The following is a 21821-nucleotide window of genomic DNA, read 5'->3' as shown; positions in this document are numbered from 1 at the left end:
TCATTGAATGACTAGCAATTTCTTGCATCCTGCCCAGGAGTGTGAGGGAGATGTTACCTTACTGTCATATCAGGTTACTATACTGGCATCAAAAAAGTTTTTAATGTTGCCCCGTTTTTTCCTCTCCTGAAGGTTTTGATTCCAAGCTGGGATATAGTTCCACATTGTACTTTGTCCAAGTGAACATTCTTCATTTGTGAATGTAGACAGTGAGCATTGGCAAACTTTTCCCAGCTGAATCTGATCTGATCCTCTCTGGACATCCACATAGATGTACCTTCCAGGATAATGATCACGAATAAAGATACTGGCAGGTTTCTTTCTCCCCCTCCCTAGCCCACTATTAACACTATTTGTAGCACCAGGATTGTCATCGTGGCTGAAATCAGCCAACTGAGTACAAACCAGGAATCAAGCCAGAGACCATTATATTCCACTGACTCCATATCCTACCTCTTCCAGATCTAATCACTCCAGAGTTGGCTGGGCCTTAGAATAGAATCATAGAAAGGTTACAGTATGGAAGGAGGCCATTCGGCTCATCAAGTCTGCGCCGGCTCTATGCAAGAGCACTCCAGCTAGTTCCAATCCCCCACCCAATCCTTGTAGTCCTGAAAATTATTTCCATTCAAGTAATTATCCAGTTCCCTTTTGAAAGCCACATTTGAATCTGCCTCCACCACCTCCTCAGGCAGTGCATTCCAGATCCCAATGACTCACTGTGTAAAAAAAAGTTTTTCCTCATGTCGCCTTTATTTCTTTAGCCAATCACCTTAAATCTATATCCTTTGGTTCTTGACCCTTCTTCCAATGGGAACAGTTTCTCTCTATTTATTCTGTCTAGACCCTTCATGATTTAAAATACCTCTAGAAAATCTCCTCTCAAACTTCTCTGTTCCATGGAGAACAACCCCAGCTTCTCCAGTCTATCCATGTAACTAAAGTCCCTCATCCCCAGAATCATTCCAGTAAATCTCTTCCGCACCATCTCTAAGATCTTACATCTTTCCTAAAGTGCGGTGCCCAGAACAGGACACAATACTCCAGTTGTGGTCGAGCCAGTGTTTTATAAAGGTTCATCATGATTTCCTTGCTTTTGTACTCGATGCCTATATTTATAAAGCCCAGGATCCCGTATGCTTTTTTAAACGCTTTCTCAACCTGCCCTGCCACTTTCAATGATTTTTGCACATATACCCCCAGATTTCTCTGTTCCTGTACCTCTTTTAGAATTGTGCCCTCTAGTTTATTTTGCATCTCCTCATTCTTCCTACCAAAATGTATCACTTCACATTTTTCTGCGTTAAATTTCATCTGCCACGTGTCTGGCCATGCCACCACCCTGTCCCTATCCTCTTGAAGTCTATCATTATCCTCCTTACCGTTCACTACACTTCCAAGTTTTGTATCATGTGCAAATTTTGAAATTTTGCCCTGTACACCCAAGTCCAAGTCAAGAAAAGCAGTGGTCCTACTACCGACCCCAGGGGAACACCCCTGTACACCTCCCTTCAGTCCAAAAAAACAACCGTTCACCACTACTCTCTGCGTCCTGTTACTTAGCCAATTTTGTATCCATGCTGCTACTGCCCCCTTTATTCCATGAGCTTCAATCTTGATGACAAGCCTATTATGTGGCACTTTATCAAATGCATTTTGAAAGCCCATATACATCACATCAACTGCATTGCCCTCATCTACCCTCTCTGTTACCTCATCAAAAAACTCAATCAAGCTAGTTAAACACAATTTGCCTTTAACAAATCTGTGCTGGCTTTCCCTAATCAATCCACACTTGTCCAAGTGACTGCTAATTCTGTCATGGATTATCGTTTCTAAAAGTTTCCCTGCCACCGAGGTTAAACTGATTGGCCTGTAGTTGCTGGGTTTATCCTTACACCCTTTTTAAAACAAGGGTGTAACATTTGCAATTCTCCAGTCCTCTGGCACCAACCCTCGTATCTAAGGATGTTTAGAAGATTATGGCCAGTACCTCCCTAATATCCACCCTTACTTCCCTCAGCAATCTAGGATGCATTCCATCTGGACCGGGTGACTTCACTACTTTAAGTATAGCTAGACTTACTAGTACCTCCTCTATCAATTTTTAGCCCATCCAGTATCTCAACTACATTTTCCTTTACTAAGACTCTGGCAGCATCTTCTTCCTTGGTAAAGAAAGATGCAAAGTACTCATTTAGTATCACAGCCATGCCCACTGCCTCCATTAGATCTCCTTTTTGGTCCCTGATCAGCCCCACCCCCTCCTCTTTCTATCCATTTATTGTTTACAGTCCTAGAGAACACTTCTGGATTCCCTTTTATATTTGCCACCAGTCTATTCTCATACTCTTTTTTTGCCCCTCTTATTTCCTTTCTCACTTCCCCTCTGAACTTTCTATGGTCAGCTTGGTCCTCACTTGTGTTATCTACCTGACATCTGTCATATGCCCCTTTTTTCTGCTTCATCTCACTCTATCTCTTTTGTCATCCAGGGAGCTCTGGCTTTAGTTGCCCTACCTTTCTCCCTCGTGGGAATGTACCTAGACTGTGCCTGAACCATCTCCTCTTTAAAGGCTGCCCATTGTTCAGTTGCAGTTTTGCCCTGACAATCTTTGATTCCAATTTACCTGGGCCAGATCAGTTCTCATCCCACTGAAATAGGACCTCCTACAATTGAGTATTTTTTACTTTAGAGTGGTCCATGTCCTTTTCCATAGCTGTTCTAAACCTTATGATACTATGATCGCTGTTCCCTAAATGTTCCCCCACTGACAATTCTCCACTTGGCCTGCCTCATTCCCCAGAACCAAGTCCAGCAATGCCTCCTTCCTTGTTGGGCTGGAAACATACTGATCGAGAAAGTTTTCCTGAACACACTTCAAAAATTCCTCCCCCTCTTTGCCTCTTATTATTACTATCTCAGCCTATATTAGGATAGTTGAAATTCCCCATTATTAAAACTCTATGGCTTTTGCACCTCTCTGTAATTTCCCTGCAAATTTGCTCCTCTATATCCTTCCCACTAGTTGGTGGCCTACAGAATACACCCAGTCGTATAATGGCACCTCTTTTGTTTCTTAACTCTAACGAAAAAGATTCTGTCTTTGACCCCTCCAGGACATTCTCTCTCTCCAGCACTGCAATATTCTCCTTAATCAATACTGCCACCTCCCTCCTTTCTTTCCTTCCCTATCTTTCCTGAACACCTTGTATCCAGGAATATTTAGTACCCAGTCCTGCCCTTTTTTGAGCCAGGTCTCCGTTATCGCCACAACATCATATTCCCATGTGGCTAATTGTGCCTGCAGCTCACCAACCTTGTTTAACACGCTTTGTACATTTACACACATGCACTGTAAACCTATCTTAGATTTTCTTATACTCTCTCTTAATCTGGTCCCATCTGCTACTGTACTATTTCTTGCTCTAGTGCTATCTTTCTCTCCCAATCCTTTGTGGCCTCCTGTTTCTCATTTCCAATGCTACACTCTGGTGGCCATCTCCCTGCCTAATTAGTTTAACCCCCCACCCCCCAACACAGCACTAGCGAACCTCCCCATGAGGACATTGGCCCCAGCTCCGTTGAGATGCATCCCGTTATGCTTGATTTGGTATTGAACAAATTCCACATTGACTCAGGATTAAAAGGTTCACCAGAAATACACTACTTGTGAAAAGGTGACAGACCCCAGAATACCTTTGGTATTATTTACTGTCGATATATTGTCACAGCTGAACTTGCATATTATTTATCAGTATTCTCTTGTGAGCAAACAATACAATAGTGCACGGTAATGCACATTGCAAGTTCTTACAGATTACACTACTCTGTTGTTCTTTCTAGGTTTAACAGAAGACTTTGTAATTCCCGTGCATCCTCATTTAACCAGTTCACAGATTTGAGAGTATATGGGGCCCAAACTATGAACCAGGAGTCGGGAGATAGAAGAAGAGAATAAGGAATATAATAAAAGATATTAATACAAGACAAAAGTAAAATTAATAAAGGCTCAAAGAAAAGGAAAAAAAATGATATAATGAAAAAAGGAAGAGGAAAAATTAGCCAGTTGCAACATTTGGAAGGAACAAAGAGAATTGGGAGCATAAAATTGAGGCAGGAATAAAGGCAAATAACAGTGATAAGGAAAATATTGAGGAAAGAACGAGAAGTTTTCCCCTGATCACCATGTTTAATGACACTGTAAGCCAGTTTACGAAGAATAAGTTTATTCAATTGTTACATATAACACACAAAAGAAATCTTCCTCCATAGTGGGTAATGTGTTGCAAGTGAAATCTTCAAACATTTTTATATGATTTGCCTTGAAATTAGGATAGAAAGCTGTGTTTGCAGTGTCACTAACACACTGAAATGAAAGAGTAAAAAAAGGAAGTATAGTAAACAGAAAATAAGGCTAGAGATCAATGCACTTTTCTTCAGAGAAATCCTCTGAGCTTGAAGAAAACAGTAACATTAACTCCCAGCAGAAATGTCCTATTGCTACTCTTGGGCATAAGGAGCCATTAAGGAATTATTGATTGAAAGTTGTCATTATTAATCTCTTTCTTTCTTCACAGGCTTTTCCAGGAAACTCTAATGCAGACACTGTTGTGCACTACAAACTGCAGTACTCCATCAGAGCCAGATTCCTTCGCTTTGCCCCTCTCGAGTGGAATCCCAACGGTAGAATAGGAATGAGAGTTGAGGTTTACGGATGCTCCTACAGTAAGTACAAGTTATCAAAGGAAATGAGTGCGTTTGTTTTCAAGTGACTATTTTCACCGAGAATGGGGATGTCCATCACATGACAATGAGGTACTTTGTATGATGTTAGAGAGTGAGAGACAAAGACGTGCATTATCGCATCAGCATATCTCTCAGGAATGTCTTGAAGTGCTTCATATGCCAAGAATTACTTTTGAAGCGCGATCACTGTTATGTACTAAACACAGCCACTTTGCACACAGCAAGGTCCCACAGAGCAATGAGATTAATTCAGTTGGTCTGTTTTCAGTGGTTGAGAGAAGAATGTTGGCCAGGTCACTGGGAGAACTCCCTACTCTTCTTCAAATATTGCCACGGGATCTTCAACAGCATTGGTGTAACATCTCATCTGAAGGACAGTGCCTCCAGCAATGCTGTCTTCCCTCAGTACTATGCCAGAATGCAAGCCTAGATTATGTGTTTTATTTTTTCAAAGCTTGAAAGGACAACAGTTAAAAATATTAAATTGGGCAGTCAACCCACAGCACAAAACAGCCTCTAACTTGATATTCTCACAGAGCCCATCAAGTGGCTAGTGTGGTGAGATGAAAAATGTTCAGTGAACTCTAGAATACTTCTCGGAGCCTGGGACTGAGCACATTATTTGGACAGAACAGAGGAGCTTCATTCTGTATTTAGCGGTGCCTGAAATGGAAAATGCTCATTTCCTCAGCACTAACATCCCTTGCTGCTTTTTGTTTTGATTTTTTAGCACATTAAAGAAAATCGAAAACAATATATGAAATGTTAAAAAATGTTACAAAGAAGATGGAGATTGGGCGATATTGTGATGTAATTCGTTTTGTGAATGAATTGCGGCCAAATGGAAATATTTATCAAATGATGCAGTCTTTTTCTCATTTATCTATTTCAATATTTAAAAACTTTTAACAACTTATTTTAATTAATGTTAATAAGGACAGTTATGAGTGTAATGGGTGCTTTAATATTCCTCATTATGTCAACTGGCATGCCTCTCGCATCTTTCCAAGGTACCTGTGGAAATCTCAACAATCCTCTAAATGGGGATTTAATTTAATTTACATTTCTGCCCAAGCCCCTGATATAACTTTGATTAAGGAGTGATTTACAGAACTAATATGAATTCAAACCCTATTTACAACTTTGATTATATATAATTTATGCACATAGGGCACAACATGTTTAAGAAAAGGGTCTATGCAACTGAATCTTCATTACCTCACTTTTGTATTCTAGTCCCCTTGAGATAAAGGCCAACATTTCATTAGCCTTTTTGATTGCTTTTTGTACCTGTGCATTAGCTTTTGTGGTTTTGTATATGAACACCCAAATCCCATTGCTCCTCCAAAGCTCCTAGGCCCCGATTTTAGAATGGCGGGGGAGTGGAATGGGGGCGTGGGTAACCTGACTGATAAAATATGTCCGTTTTGCATGCAATCACAAGTGAATTGGCGCCACTTAACGTGGCTTCTGGATTTGCCGTCCAAAAGCTGCTCAGTGGGCGGACTGCGAACCCCCATGACAGGCTGTCAGCTGCAGCGGTTCTATTTAAAGGGCCATTGCTCCAAAGGCTTTTGCTGCAGGAAAGACCAGAAAACACACAATATGGAGCAGCACAGGGGCAAGGCTGCTACGAGATTTAGCAATGCCTCACTGCAGCAGCTACTGGACGGGGTGAGGAGGAGGGAAGTCTTTTACCACGCGGACGGGAGGAAGTGCCCTGCCTCTGCCACCAAGAAGGCCTGGCTCGAGGTGGCAGAGGAGGTCACCAGCGGCAGCAACATATCCCGCACCTGGATCCAGTGCAGGAAGCGTTTCAATGACCTAACTACGTCAGCAAAAGTGAGTACATTTATTGATTCTCCTACATTCCGTGTTCCACATCACCTCCCCACCCCACCCCCACCCCCCAAAGTCACTTTGCACTGCCAAGACTACTCCATCACATCATTCCTCACACCCATTTAAAGCTCATCCTCAATTTACCTGCACTTCCTCACCTCCCCATTAGTCATCCCACCACTACCACTCATCCCAATCCTGATCCAATGTGATGTCTCTGTCTCATACTCACCCTCTGATGCATCTCTTTCACGGTCAGCCTCACCCAAAGCAATGCATTCATCGGTTGGCCACTTCATCACTCACTCACTCACTCACTCACTCACTCACTCACTCACATGTCTGTACTTTCTCCCCTTGTAGGAGAAGAGAGCGCAAAATGCATGCGAGAGGGCGAGGACTGGAGGGGGGCCACAATAAATAGTGGTCCTCACAGACATGGATCAGGAAGTGTGGAGATCAGCCGCACCCTCGAGTGCCTGTCCGTTGGGGACGCTGAGACTGGCACCCCACAAACATCTGGTGACACAACTTTAACATTCATCACACACAACATGAATTGATGTTAACAATGATTGGCATGTTGAACATCTCAGTATGCTCATTGCAACATGACACATCTGTGATGATGCTTAATATTGACTTCTGTTCTCTTACAGGCCCTTCAACGACCGCAGTGACGGCAGAGGGCGATTCATCAGAGGACCTGCCGGCATCTGGGGGTGCACCGTCACATCATAGCGAGCCATTCACCAGCGCAGATACTCATACCTCGGTGGGTCCCAGTAGTGAGTTAGTTGGGTTGGCACCTGGTGAGTCACCACACACAAGTGAGTACAGGCAAACACTGATAGCAGGGGCAGCTGTGGAGAGTCCGTGTCGGTAGGCGCATGGCTCTCCGGGCTCTGCTCAGCTGGACGCAGATGCTGAACCCCGGGGACCATCCTTTAAAAGGAGAATGATCGAGGGACAGCAGCACATTTGCGAGGTACTGGAACAGGTGCCACATGCACTCTCCACAATAGTGCAGAGGATGGAGGAGTTCGACTCCTGCATGAGTAGAATGGTGGCACAGATATGTTAGGGAATCTCTGAGATAGTGTTGCAGGGATGTGAGCAACTGTCTGAGATAGTGTCGCAGGTAAGTGCGGGAATGTCTGCGATGGAGAGAAGGCTAGCCTCCATTGAGCTTCAAGCACGGCTCACAAATGAGTCCATTCAGGCCCTAATAATGGTCGTTCAGACTCAGGGTGAACAACATTCAACCGCCTTAAACAAGCAGGCAGATACTTTACAACTGGGCTTCCAAGACATCGTACATGTCATAGAAACATACAAAATAGGAGCAAGAGTAGGCCATTCGGCCCTTCGGGCCTGCTCCGCCATTCAAAATGATCATGGCTGATCGTCTAACTCAGTACCCTGTTCCCGTTTTTTCCCCATATCCCTTGATCCCTGTAGCATTAGGAAATATATCTATCTCCTTCTTGAATGCATCTAATGACTTGGCCTCCACTGCCTTCTGTGGTAGAGAATTCCACAGGTTCACCACCCTCTGAGTGAAGAAATTTCTCCTCAAGTTGGTTCTAAATGGCATATCCCGTATCCTGACACTGTGACCCCTGGTTCTGGATTCCCCAGCCATCGGGAACATCCCTGCATCTCGTCTGTCTAGTCCTGTTAGAATTTTATATGTTTCGATGAGATCACCTCTCATTCTTCTAAACTCTAGAGAATATAGGCCTAGTTGACCCAATCTCTCCTCATACATCAGTCCTGCCATCCCAGGAATCAGTGGTAAACCTTCGTTACACTCCCTCCATGGCAAAGACATCCTTCCTCAGATAAGGAGACCAAAACTGCACACAGTACTCCAGATGTGGTCTCACCAAGGCCTGTACAACTGCAGTAAGACATCCCTGTACTCAAATCCTCTTGCAATGAACGCCAACATACCATTCGCCTTCCTAACTGCTTGCTGCACCTGAATGCTCGCTTTCAGCGACTGGTGTACAAGGACACCCAGTCTCATTGCACCTCCCCTTTTCCCAATCTATCACCATTCAGATAATAATCTGTCTTTCTGTTTTTACAACCAAAGTGGATAACCTCACATTTATCCACGTTATACTACATCTGCCATGTTCTTGCCCACTCACTCAACTTGTCTAAATCACATTGGAGCCTCTTTGCATCCTCCTCACAGCTCACATTCCACCCCAGCTTTGTGTCATCTGCAAACTTGGAAATGTTAGATTTAGCTCCCTCATCCAAATCATTGATATATATTGTGAATAGCTGGGGCCCAAGCACTGATCCCTGCAGTACCCCACTAGTCACTGCCTGCCACCGGAAAAAGACCCGTTTATTCCTACTCTCTGTTTCCTGTCTGTCAACCAATTCTCAATCCATGCCAGTATATTCCCCCCAATCCCATGTGCTTTAATTTTGCACACTAACCTCTTGTGTGGGACCTTATCAAAAGCCTTCTGAAAATCCAAGTACACCACATCCACTGGTTCTCACCTATCTATTCTACTAGTTACATCCTCAAAAAAACTCCAGTAGATTTGTTAAGCATGATTTCCCTTTCATAAACCCATGCTGACTTTGTCCAATCCCGTTAATGCCTTCCAAGTGTTCTGCTTTCACATCTTTTATAATAGACTCCAGCATTTTCCCCACTACTGATGTTAGGCTAACTGGTCTATAATTCCCTGTTTTTTCTCTCCCTCCTTTTTTAAATAGTGGGGTTACATTTGTCACCCTCCAATCTGTAGGAACTGTTCCAGAGTCGATAGAATTTTGGAAGATGATCACCAATGCATCCACTATTTCCAGGGCCACTTCCTTTAGTGCTCTGGGATGTAGATTATCAGGCCCTGGGGATTTGTCAGCATTTAACCCCATTAATTTCCCTAGCACTTTTTTTTTACTAATACTGATTTCCTTCAGTTCCTCCCTCTCCTTAGACCCTTGGTTCCCTAACATTTCCGGGAGGTTATTTGTGTCCTCCTTTTTGAAGACAAAACCAAAGTATGTGTTTAATTGTTCTGCCATTTCTTTGTTCCCCATTATAATTTCCCCCATTTCTGACCGTAAGGGACCGACATTTGTCTTCACTAATCTTTTTCTCTTGACGTATTTATAGAAGCTTTTACAGTCAGTTTTTATGTTCCCTGCTAGTTTACTCTCATACTCTTTTTCCCCTCTTAATCAATCTCTTTGTTCTCCTTTGCTGAATTCTAAACTGCTCCCAATCCTCAGGCTTGCGGCTTTTTCTGGAGCGATAGGGATTATAAGGACAGATCAGACTCGGACACACGTTTTCGGGCTCAAACGTATTCGTGTTGAATAAGATGAATAATGACACTAATAAACAGTACAAACCGTACAACCCTTGCTTGTCCAATAAGCCCTTATGTGCTAAATTACCCCGGCCTAATAAGAGAACCCTTCCATGAAATAAACTAACACAGGACCCCCCGCCCCTCCCCCCCCCCCCCCCCGCCAGCACTAAAACCCTCGAAGGTTTGGTTGGGACTTAGAATCACCCCCTCACACAGCTAAGTGGTCTTGTGGATGTGTGCGCACATGCAATTTGCTCACCCCAATTGCCCATTGTTGCTTGCAGTTTCTTCCTGCACGTCTCGCTCCTGGTTCCATACCGCCGATACAGTATCCAAGTTCCAGTTTGAGTCGAGGTCCGTGGATGAGGGATGAAGAGCAGCGCTCAGCTTCTGGCGGTGTTCCATTGAATCGAGCCGAGCCCCACTCGGGAGACTCACTGTAGACTCACTGGGGCATCCGCGATGCTGAGGAAGTCGTGGATAGCACGTTCAGTGAGTTGGTCACACCACAGATAAAAATTACTGAGGGAGATAGTGAATGGGTGACCAACAGAGGAAGAGTAGGAAGGCAGTACAGGGGTCCCCTGCAGTCATCTCCCTCCAAAACAGGTATACCGTTTTGGATATTGTTGGGGGAGATGGCTCACCTGGGGAAGGTGACAGTGGCCAGGTTCATGGCACCGTGGCTGGCTCTGCTGCACAGGAGGGCAGGAAAAAGAGTGGCAGAGCAATAGTGATAGGGGACTCGATTGTAAGGGGAATAGACAGGCGTTTCTGCGGACGCAACCGAGACTCCAGGATGGTATGTTGCCTCCCTGGTGCAAGGGTCAGGGATGTCTCAGAGCGGCTGCAGGACATTCTGGAGGGGGAGGGTGAACAGCCAGTTGTCGTGGTGCATATAGGTACCAACGATATAGGTAAACAACGGGATGAGGTCCTACAAGCTGAATTTAGGGAGTTAGGAGTTAAACTAAAAAGTAGGACCTCAAAGGTAGTAATCTCAGGATTGCTACCAGTGCCACGGGCTAGTCAGAGTAGGAATGACAGGATAGCTAGGATGAATACGTGGCTTGAGAGATGGTGCAAGAGGGAGGGATTCAAATTCCTGGGCCATTGGAACCGGTTCTGGGGGAGGTGGGACCAGTACAAATTGGACGGTCTGCATCTGGGCAGGACTGGAACCCATGTCCGAGGGGGAGTGTTTGCTAGTGCTGTTGGGGAGGGTTTAAACTAATGTGGCAGGGGGATGGGAACCGATGCAGGAAGTCAGTGGGAAGTAAAGTGGTGACAGAAACAAAAGGCAGTAAGGGAGAGTGTACAAAACATGACCGGACAGATGGTCTGAGAAAGCAGGGCAAAGACCAAGGGAAGTCTAGATTAAACTGCATTTATTTCAATGCAAGAAGTCTGATGGGCAAGGCAGATGAACTCAGGGCATGGATGGATACATGGGACTGGGATGTTATAGCTATTACTGAAACATGGCTAAGGGAGGGGCAGGACTGGCAGCTCAATGTTCCGGGGTACAGATGCTATAGGAAAGATAGAGCAGGAGGTAAGAGAGGAGGGGGAGTTGCGTTCTTGATTAGGGAGAACATCACGGCAGTAGTGAGAGGGGATATATCCGAGGGTTCGCCCACTGAGTCTATATGGGTAGAACTGAAAAATAAGGATGGAGAGATCACTTTGATAGGATTGTACTACAGATCCCCAAATAGTCAACGGGAAGTTGAGGAGCAAATATGTACGGAGATTACAGACAGCTGCAATACAAATAGGGTGGTAATAGTAGGGGACTTTAACTTTCCCAACATTGACTGGGACAGCCATAGCATTAGGGGCTTGGATGGAGAGAAATTTGTTGAGTGTATTCAGGAGGAATTTCTCATTCAGTATGTGGATGGCCCAACTAGAGAGGGGGCAAAACTTGACCTCCTCTTGGGAAATAATGAAGGGCAGGTGACAGAAGTGTTAGTGAGGGATCACTTTGGGACCAGTGATCATAATTCCATTAGTTTTAAGATAGCTATGGAGAATGATAGGTCTGGCCCAAAAGTTAAAATTCTAAATTGGGGAAAGGCCAATTTTGATGGTATTAGACAGGAACTTTCAGAAGTTGATTGGGAGAGTCTGTTGGCAGGCAAAGGGACGTCTGGTAAGTGGGAGGCTTTCAAAAGTGTGTTAACCAGGGTTCAGGTTAAGCACATTCCTTATGAAGTGAAGGGCAATGCTGGTAGAAGTAGGGAACCTTGGATGACTCGGGAGATTGAGGCCCTAGTCAAAAAGAAGAAGGAGGCATATGACATGCATAGGCAGCTGGGATCAAGTGGATCCCTTGAAGAGTATAGAGATTGCCGGAGTAGAGTTAAGAGAGAAATCAGGAGGGCAAAAAGGGGACATGAGATTGCTTTGGCAGATAAGGCAAAGGAGAATCCAAAGAGCTTCTACAAATACATAAGGGCAAAAGAGTAACTAGGGAGAGAGTAGGGCCTCTTAAGGATCAACAAGGTCATCTATGTGCGGAACCACAAGAGATGGGTGAGATCCTAAATGAATATTTCACATTGGTATTTACGGTTGAGAAAGGCATGGATGTTAGGGAACTTGGGGAAATAAATAGTGATGTCTTGAGGAGTGTACATATTACAGAGAGGGAGGTGCTGGAAGTCTTAACACGCATCAAGGTAGATAAATCTCCGGGACCTGATGAAATGTATCCCAGGACGTTATGGGAGGTTAGGGAGGAAACTGCGGGTCCCCTAGCAGAGATATTTGAATCATCGACAGCTACAGGTGAGGTGCCTGAAGATTGGAGGGTAGCAAATGTTGTGCCTTTGTTTAAGAAGGGCGGCAGGGAAAAGCCTGGGAACTACAGACCGGTGAGCCTGACATCTGTAGTGGGTAAGTTGTTTGAGGGTATTCTGAGAGACAGGATCTACGGGCATTTGGAGAGGCGGGGACTGATTAGGAACAGTCAGCATGGTTTTGTGAGAGGAAAATCATGTCTCACAAATTTGATTGAGTTTTTTAAGGGGTAACCAAGAAGATAGATGAGGGCTGTGCAGTAGACGTGGTCTACATGGACTTTAGCAAAGCCTTTGACAAGGAACCGCATGGTAGGTTGTTACATAAGGTTAGATCTCACGGGATCCAAGGTGAGGTAGCCATTTGGATACAAAATTGGATTGACGGCAGAAGATAGAGGGTGGTTGTAGAGGGTTGTTTTTCAAACTGGAGGCCCGTGACCAACGGTGTGCCTCAGGGATCAGTGCTGGGTCCGCTGTTATTTGTTATTTATATTAATGATTTGGATGAGAATTTAGGAGGCATGGTTAGTAAGTTTGCAGATGACACCAAGATTGGTGGCATTGTGGACAGTGAAGAAGGTTATCTAGGATTGCAACGGGATCTTGATAAATTGGGCCAGTGGGCCGATGAATGGCAGATGGAGTTTAATTTAGATAAATGCGAGGTGATGCATCTTGGCAGATCGAATCGGGCCTCCGTTAATGGTAGGGCGTTGGGGAGAGTTATAGAGCAAAGATATCTAGGAGTACAGGTTCATAGCTCCTTGAAAGTGGAGTCACAGGTGGATAGGGTGGTGAAGAAGGCATTCAGCATGCTTGGTTTCATTGATCAGAACATTGAATACAGGAGTTGGGATGTCTTGTTGAAGTTGTACAAGACATTAGTAAGGCCACACTTGGAATACTGTGTATAGTTCTGGTCACCCTATTATAGAAAGGATATTATTAAACTAGAAAGAGTGCAGAAAAGATTTACTAGGATGCTACCGGGACTTGATGGTTTGACTTATAGGGAGAGGTTGGATAGACTGAGACTTTTTTCCCTGGAGAGTAGGAGGTTTAGGGGTGATCTTATAGAAGTCTATAAAATAATGAGGGGCATAGATAAGGTAGATAGTCAAAATCTTTTCCCAAAGGTAGGGGAGTCTATAACGAGGGGGCATAGATTTAAGGTGAAAGGGTCCAGAGGGGCAATTTTTTCACTCAAAGGGTGGTGAGTGTCTGGAACGAGCTGCCAGAGGCAGTTGTAGAGGCGGGTACAATTTTGTCTTTTAAAAAGCATTTGGACAGTTACGTGGGTAAGATGGGTATAGAGGGATATGGGCCAAGTGCAGGCAACTGGGACTAGCTTAGTGGTATAAGCTGGGTGACATGGACACCTTGGGCCGAAGGGCCTGTTTCCATGTTGTAAACTTCTATGATTCTGTGATTCTGTGATGCTGAGGAGAAGAGCGCATAGCAGACCGCAGCCGAAAGCAGAGCCCAGCCGATACTGATCGATGTATTGACTCAGGTGATCTGTCTGGACGCCCCCCCACCACACCCCCCCACCCCCCCCCACCGTGGCCTAGAGTGACTCAAAACCTTTGAAATCTTTGTGAAAAATGCTATTTTGTTATCCTGCTCCCAGGCCTTGCACCTGGCGAGACAATGGGTGCTGATTACTGGGTGTCTGTCGTTTCCTGAGCTGATGGCCCCCATTAGCAGGTAATGAGTTTCGATCTCAAACCTATTTTGCTGAACTGGCTTCTCTCCTGGAAGACAATGGCCCGGCCATCTCCTGCCTTCCACCAGTTTCGATTGGGACTGAGTGTCTCTGAGTTACCTCTCGGGATATTGTTCCCCGTAATTATGTTGATTACATCAATCGGCCTGAGTTCCCTTCCACCCAGCCTGTCAGTGTGAAATGTTTGTTTGCATATGAATGCACCTTAGTCAGGTTAGCCTGGCTCGAAACTCCCGCCAGTCAATCCTATTCCCTAAGCCATGCCCACAGGCTTGCCAAACAGTACGGTTCTTTCTTCGGGATATTGGATTTAAAACATGATTCATAAAAACGGCCAAAATGCTGGTGCTTCTTTTGTTAAAGTCATATCAAATGGTATCATTCTCACCACTACTGCCATGTCTTGCCCATTCTTAAGATGGGTAAGATGGGTATAGAAGGATATGGGCCAAGTGCAGGCAATTGGGACTAGCTTAGTGGTATAAACTGGGCAACATGGACATGTTGGGCCGAAGAGCCTGTTTCCATGTTGTAAACTTCTATGATTCTATGATTCTTGACTGGCTTTTGAGACAGGGCCCTTTCATGACCTTCAATGTGCACACAATTAAGCACTTCAAGTATTTCAACTATCTAAATAATTCTCTTAAGTATCACCCCGCCGGCTTTAGTTGCCGGTGGGACTTTTGCATTCGTGAGGTCCTTGTGCACCCAGACGTGTCAGTGGGGAACCCGGAAGTCTGCAGGTGGAGCTGGGTTCCGAACCCGCTTGGGATTTCCCCGATTTTTGGAGCCCCCCCACCCCCACCCCGTCCCCAACGGACCTGTTATTTCATTCTAAAATCAGGTCCCTAAACTCTCTCAGAAAATATTCTAACTTGTCTTTCTTGGGTCTAAAGTGGATGACTTTCCCCACACACACATTGAACTCTATCTGTCAGAGTTTTGCTGACTCACTGTAGTCTGTCTTTGTTCCTTTGTAACTTCCTGCTCCCATCCACACAACCAACTATGCCTCCAAACTTAGCATCATCTGCAAACTTGGATATCCAACCTCTCTATTTCTTCATCCAAGTCATTAATATATATAGTGAAAAGCTGAAGCCCCAGAACAAGTCCTTGGGGAACACGTCACATCCTGACAAGAGAAAACATTCCCTTTACCCCCACTCTCTATCTTCCACCTCCCAACCAATTACTAATCTATGTAACAGGGTTACCTCCAATTCCGTGCACTTTCATTTTTGCTAATAATTTCTTGTGCGGAACCTTATATGCCTTCATAAAGTTCGTGTAGATAACATCCATAGACGCTCCCTACATACCATGGGAGTGGCCTCCTCAAAAATTCAACTAGATTAGTTAGACATGACCTACTCTTCATAAATCCATGCTAAATCTTTGATATTCCAGGCAACTAATGTGCACCTAATGATGGCTTAATGGCTTCAAACTTTAATTTTCATATATAAAGGGACTTAAAGAAGGAATATGGTGTAGGTTCCATGCTTTCCTTGTGCCCCAACGGTTCATGGTAATTTCCACTTGGTTATGCTGGTTTTTATGTGATAATGAGATTGGCAGGAAATGCTGGCATAAGTACTGGTTTGCGTGATCGGTCTAGAAATCAGTGTAAATTTTTGCATAAATTGCCAGTTATACCATTTCAGGAAATTTCGGGTCAATATTCCCTTCTATTTGCTGAAATTTTCCTTTCCTTCACATTGTTTTAGATGAATGAGTTTGGGTGAGACAGTCACTGTTTTATCTTGGTTCGCCACTAAAAATGTCAATCCGAATGCAAGGAAGTCGAAAAATGGGGTCGCCCAGCAATTAAATCTTTTTATCAGAAACCGAAAATTGATAAATAAGATCTTGTGTGCCAGGAGAGGAGAGTACAGAACTTTGATTCTCAATGGATTAGCAGTGCTGTGGCAAGGATGATTAGTGCAATCATTCCTTCTGCTGCAATACTAAAACATCAGTATATAATGAAAAGGGGGAGCAAGAAAGATTTTTAATTGTTCCATACAGATTATTTTTACATACTGGAGACATGCTGGGAATGGGATAGGATTTTGGCCTTGCCAAAAAAGGGATAGTTTTAGCATCTTGCATCATATTATCTTCAGCTGACAGGTTGGTCACCATAGCATGTGGAGTACCTAGTTCTCATAAAGGTAGTAACAAGCAAACAGAATGTAATGCCAAGGAAGGGTGAGACAGTTACCATTGTGTCTTGGTTCTCCACAAGAAGTGTCAATCCAAGTGCAAGGAGCTAGAAAATGGGGTCACCCGCAATAAGTTTTTTTTCCAGAAACAGACAATCTCCCCGTGTGAAATTCCTATTTTCCTGTTGTCGCTGTAAGGCTTGAGTGTAGAAGATTGAAATAAAGGTCTAAACCCCAGTTCATCAGGGGGCATGTAACAGCTGGATAGTCACTTCATTCTCCCTTGGAAAGGATTCAGTTGGGAATGACAAGGCCAAGTTTATAAGAGGAACTGGAAAGTTAGTTTTTCTCACAAACCCCATAGCTTTGATAGAACAAAAGAATAGAATTTAATTATATAATTGGAATATTGTTGATTGGATTTTACTCAGACTGAAATGTACTTATGATGAAATTTTAAAATTTTTATTTGAATATGTTATGTACGTCTAGGGTTCTAGTGACTATCACATTTGGCAGCTCAACTCAATGGAAATGCTCACATTTAAAAGCATTGCAACTGATCTCTGTTGGTACTTAATGTTTTCCTCAGTTACCGCAGAGCTGCATGGCACTGGACGGTGCACCACTGAGGTTTCATAGAATCATAGAATGGTAACAGCACGGAAGGAGGTCATTCGGCCCATTGAGTCCATGCTGGCTCTCCACAAGAGCAATCCAGCTTGTTCCACTCCCCCACTCTTTCCCCGTAGCCCTGCAATTTTTTTCCCTTCAAGTACTTATCCAATTCCCTTTTGAAAGCCACGATTGAATCTACCTTCACCAACCACTCAGGCAGTGCATTCCAGATTATAATCACTCATTGTGTAAAAAAAGTTTTTCCTCATGTCGCCTTTGGTTCATTTGCCAATCACCTTAAATCTGTGTCCTCTGGTTCTTGACCCTTCTGCCAATGGGAACAGTTTCTATGTATCTACTTAGTCTAGATCCTTCATGATTTTGAATACCTCTATCAAATCTCCTCTCAACCTACTCTGCTCTAAGGAGAATAACCCCAGCTTCTCCAGTCTATCCACATAACTGAAGTCCCTCATCCCTGGAACCATTCTAGTAAAACTTTTCTGCACCCTCTCTAAGGCCTTCACATCCTTCCTAAAGTGTGGTGATCAAAATTGGACACAATACTCCGGTTGTGGCCAAACCAGTGTTTTATAAAGGCTCATCATAACTTCCTTGCTTTTGTACTCTATGCCTCTATTTATAAAGCCCAGGATCCCGTATGCTTTTTTAACCACTTTCTCAACCTGCCTTGCCACCTTCAACGATTTGTGCGCATAACAGATCTCTCTGTTCCTTCACCCCTTTTAGAATTGTACCCTTTAGTTTATATTGCCTCTCCTCATTCTTCCTACCGAAATGTATTACTTCACACTTCTCTGCATTAAATTTCATCTGCCTACGTGTCCGCCCATTCCACCAGCCTGTCTATGTCCTCTTGAAGTCTATCACTATCCTCCTCACTACCACTTCGCTACACTTCCAAGTTTTGTGTCATCTGCAAATTTTGAAATTGTGCCCTGTACATCGAAGTCCAAGTCAATATATATCAAGGAAAGCAGTGGTCCTAGTACCGACCCCTGGGGAACACTACTATATACCCCTCTCCAGTCTGAAAAATAACTGTTCAACATTACTCTCTATTTCCTGTCACTTAGCCAATTTCGTATCCATGCTGCCACTGCCCCTTTTATTCCATGGGCTTCATCTTCAAGCCTATTATGCGGCACTTTATCAAACGCCTTTTGGAAATCCAAGCACACAACATCAAATGCATTGCCCCCATTGACCATCTCTGTTACCTCATTAAAAAACTCAATCAAGTTGGTTAAACATGATTTGCCTGTAACAAATCCGTGCTGGCTTTCCTTAATTAATCCACAGCTGTCCAAGTGACTGTTAATTTTGTCCCGGATTATCCTTTCTAAAAGTTTCCCCGCCACCGAGGTTAAACTGATTGGCCTGTAGTTGCTGGGTTTATCCTTACATCCTTTTATGAACAAGGGTGTAACATTTGCAATTCAGTCAATAAGCTTTCCAAGTTTCTCAGTGATGCAACAGCTGAACCCAGCTAAATTGCAGGAAGCCATCTGAAAAAAAAATCTTCCACTTCACAAGTGTCTCTCTGTGAAAATGTTTCAGAAGTTTTTAGATGCAGGCATTTATAGCAATTCCTGTGTATTTATAGTAATAGTGTGTCAGCCATGGCTCAGTGGGTAGCATTCTCACCTATGCGTCAGAAGGTTGTGGATTGAAGTCCCACTCCAGAGGCTAGGGTACAAAATCCAGGCTGATACTCCAGTGCAGTACTGAGGGAGTGCTACACTGTCGGTGATGCCGTCTTTCGGATGAGACCTTAAACTGAGGCCTCGACTGCCCTCTCTGGTGGACGTAAAAGATCCCATGGTGCTATTTTGAAGAAGAGCAGAGGAGATCTCCCTGGTGTCCTGGCCAACATTTATCCCTTAACCAACACCATTTAAACAGATTATCTTGTCATTATCACATTGCTGTTTGTGGGATCTGCCTGTGGGTAAATTGGCTGCCGCGTTTCCTATATTTCAGCAATGACTACACTTCAAAAATTAATTAATTGGCTGTAAAGCGCTTTGGGACGTCCTGAACCTTCCAAATCTTCCTTCGTTCTTTTGTAACACCTTAGAAGTCTCTCTCTCATTCAGTCTTTCTCTTCCCACGACAATCACCAGGCTTTTAAAAGCCAAGCTTTGTGTCATCTGAACATTACTTCTTGATATAACTTGTCCTCTCGCAATCTTTTCAACCTTAATGCACTGTACAGGCCTTGGTGCTTTTCTTAGGTTTTTCCATGACAAAAAAAGTCATCAACGTAGCAGCATAGGATTATTGGAAAGATATATGGGAGTACAGTGCTTTTGGTTCCTCAATCACTTTTAAATGCAAGCACTGCTTCTAGGCACAATTGGCCAAATGACCTTCTGAACTATAAACTACTATTGTTCTTCATTTCAGCCGTGCCAGCAGGGGGAGTCACTGTGCAAGGGTGAGGGTCTTAGTTATAGAAAGAGAGTGGAAAATCTGGAAGACCTTTATCTAGAACTTACCCACCTCCTACCAGCTACAGAGCAACATTGGTGTGATAACCTTAAAGAGGGCATGGAAGCTTAACTGGACCAGCCACATAAATACTGTGGCTACAAGAGCAGGTCAGAAGCTGGGTATTCTGCAGTGAGTGACTCACCTGACTCCCCAAAGCCTTTCCACCATCTCCAAGGCACAAGTCAGGAGTGTGATGGAATACTCTCCACTTGCCTGGATGAGTGCAGCTGCAACAACACTCAAGAAGCTCAACAGCATCCAGGACAAAGCAGCCCGCTTGATTGGCACCCCATCCACCACCCTAAACATTCACTCCCTTCACCATCGGCTTACCGTGGCTGCAGTGTGTACCATCCACAGGATGCACTGCAGCAACTTGCCAAGGCTTCTTTGACAGCAACTCCTAAACCCGCGATTTCTACCACCTAGGACAAGGGCAGCAGGCACATGGGAACAACACCACCTGCACGTTCCCCTCCAAGTCACACACTATCCCGATTTGGAAATATATCACCGTTCCTTCATCATCGCTGGGTCAAAATCCTGGAACTCCCTACCTAACAGCACTGTGGGAGAACCTTCACCAAACAGACTGCAGCGGTTCAAGAAGGCGGCTCACTTCCACCTTCTCAAGGACAATTAGGGATGGGCAATAAATGCTGGCCTCGCCAGTGATGCCCGCATCCCATGAACGAATGGGAAAAAAAAGCAAAAATATAACATAAAAAAAATCTGAAAAAAGATGTAGCTGAAGCTATTAAGTCCTTCATTGGGTCTGTGTGGAATTGGGGACAAGCTCTTTCAGTATGACATCAGTAGAACTCTGAAGAACAATTCTAATCAGAACTTTGAGTCCCATTAATTTATTAAGCCCTCAGAAGCTGAAATTTAAATCATGAAATACCTTGACGCATTTGGCTTCAGATGCCCAAAACGCTGAATTATCTTCCACAGGGCATTCATTTGCTCTTACAGCGCAGAAGGAGGCCATTCGGCCCACCGTGCCTGTGCCAGCTCTTTGAAAGAACTATCCAATCAGTCCCACTCCCCCCTCTGCTCTTTCTGGCGATAACGGTTGAGGGATTGGCCCCCGTTCCTCTTTGAAATAGTGCAATGTGTCTCTTTCATTTGTGCATTCCAAGTAGAAATGTCGGAAGTATAATTTTTTACCCTTATCACAAAATAAGTATTGTTTTTAAGCCAGATTTTGGAATTAATTTATCAGGGGTAATATCAGGTTCCATCTAATTTCAGAAGGTCACTTCATAATCATCAAAAGGCTTAGAATTTATCTATAAATTACTGAATGGCTGCAACTATAAAATTTAAATTGCCCTGGAAATATTTTTCAATTCATGGGAAATTATTGATACGTGCTAAGGGATGTTTGGAGACAAATGAAAAACTGGTGCATTTAGGAAATGTTACTAAAGGTGATATAATACAGAAGTATGACAGTAGAACAATTTAATGTAAAAGCTTCCATAATGACTGTAGAATTTTACAATGGATTGGTGGATTCATAACCATTTTGGGAAAAAGTTATTAAAATGCATTACAAACCTCACTGGAGACTGTCAGATTAATATCCTTTCTCGGAAATTTATACAGTTAAAATTTCTTGATGTTAGAGACACTTACAAGTTGCAGAATGTACTGGTTTGGGGACTAAAAATATTACAGAACTCGGGCTTAATTTTAAAAGGCCGTCAGGAAGAGTTCCGGGGGGCGGGGTGGGGGTGATTTGCGGGTGCCAAACCCGGAAGGGAAATAGGTGGGTTGATCGCAGCACGAATGAGGCCAAATAAAAGCCTCTTCCGAGTTTGGCGCCTGGCAGCCAGCCTGATTGACAAGCTGGCTGCTGACAGGAGCTGAACATCCGGGGGGGTGGGAGGGAAGAAAGAGAGAGAGAGACCTCATCAACTGTTGGGGGGGGGGGGTGGGGGAGACAAAGATTGGAAGCGGGGGGAAGACATCAGAGGGGAGAGACAATGAACGGAGTTGGGGGGAGATATCGGAGAGGGCTGCAGGTGACATCGG

At 44.0% G+C, this 21821-nt stretch overlaps 1 protein-coding gene across 1 annotated transcript in view; it reads left to right on the top strand.

Moving 5' to 3' along the window:
* The window catches only part of LOC137323529 (contactin-associated protein-like 5), a 930346-nt gene that overhangs the window by 356310 nt on the left and 552215 nt on the right, over positions 1–21821 (top strand). The window contains exon 4 of the mRNA XM_067987099.1: positions 4582–4729. Within this exon, the coding sequence (XP_067843200.1) occupies positions 4582–4729 (148 nt within the window). The remainder of the gene's footprint in view (positions 1–4581; positions 4730–21821) is intronic.

The sequence above is a fragment of the Heptranchias perlo genome, chromosome 7 (genome assembly GCF_035084215.1).
Source record: "Heptranchias perlo isolate sHepPer1 chromosome 7, sHepPer1.hap1, whole genome shotgun sequence".
NCBI lineage: Eukaryota > Metazoa > Chordata > Chondrichthyes > Hexanchiformes > Hexanchidae > Heptranchias > Heptranchias perlo.
This window is presented reverse-complemented; position numbering and strand designations above follow the sequence as displayed.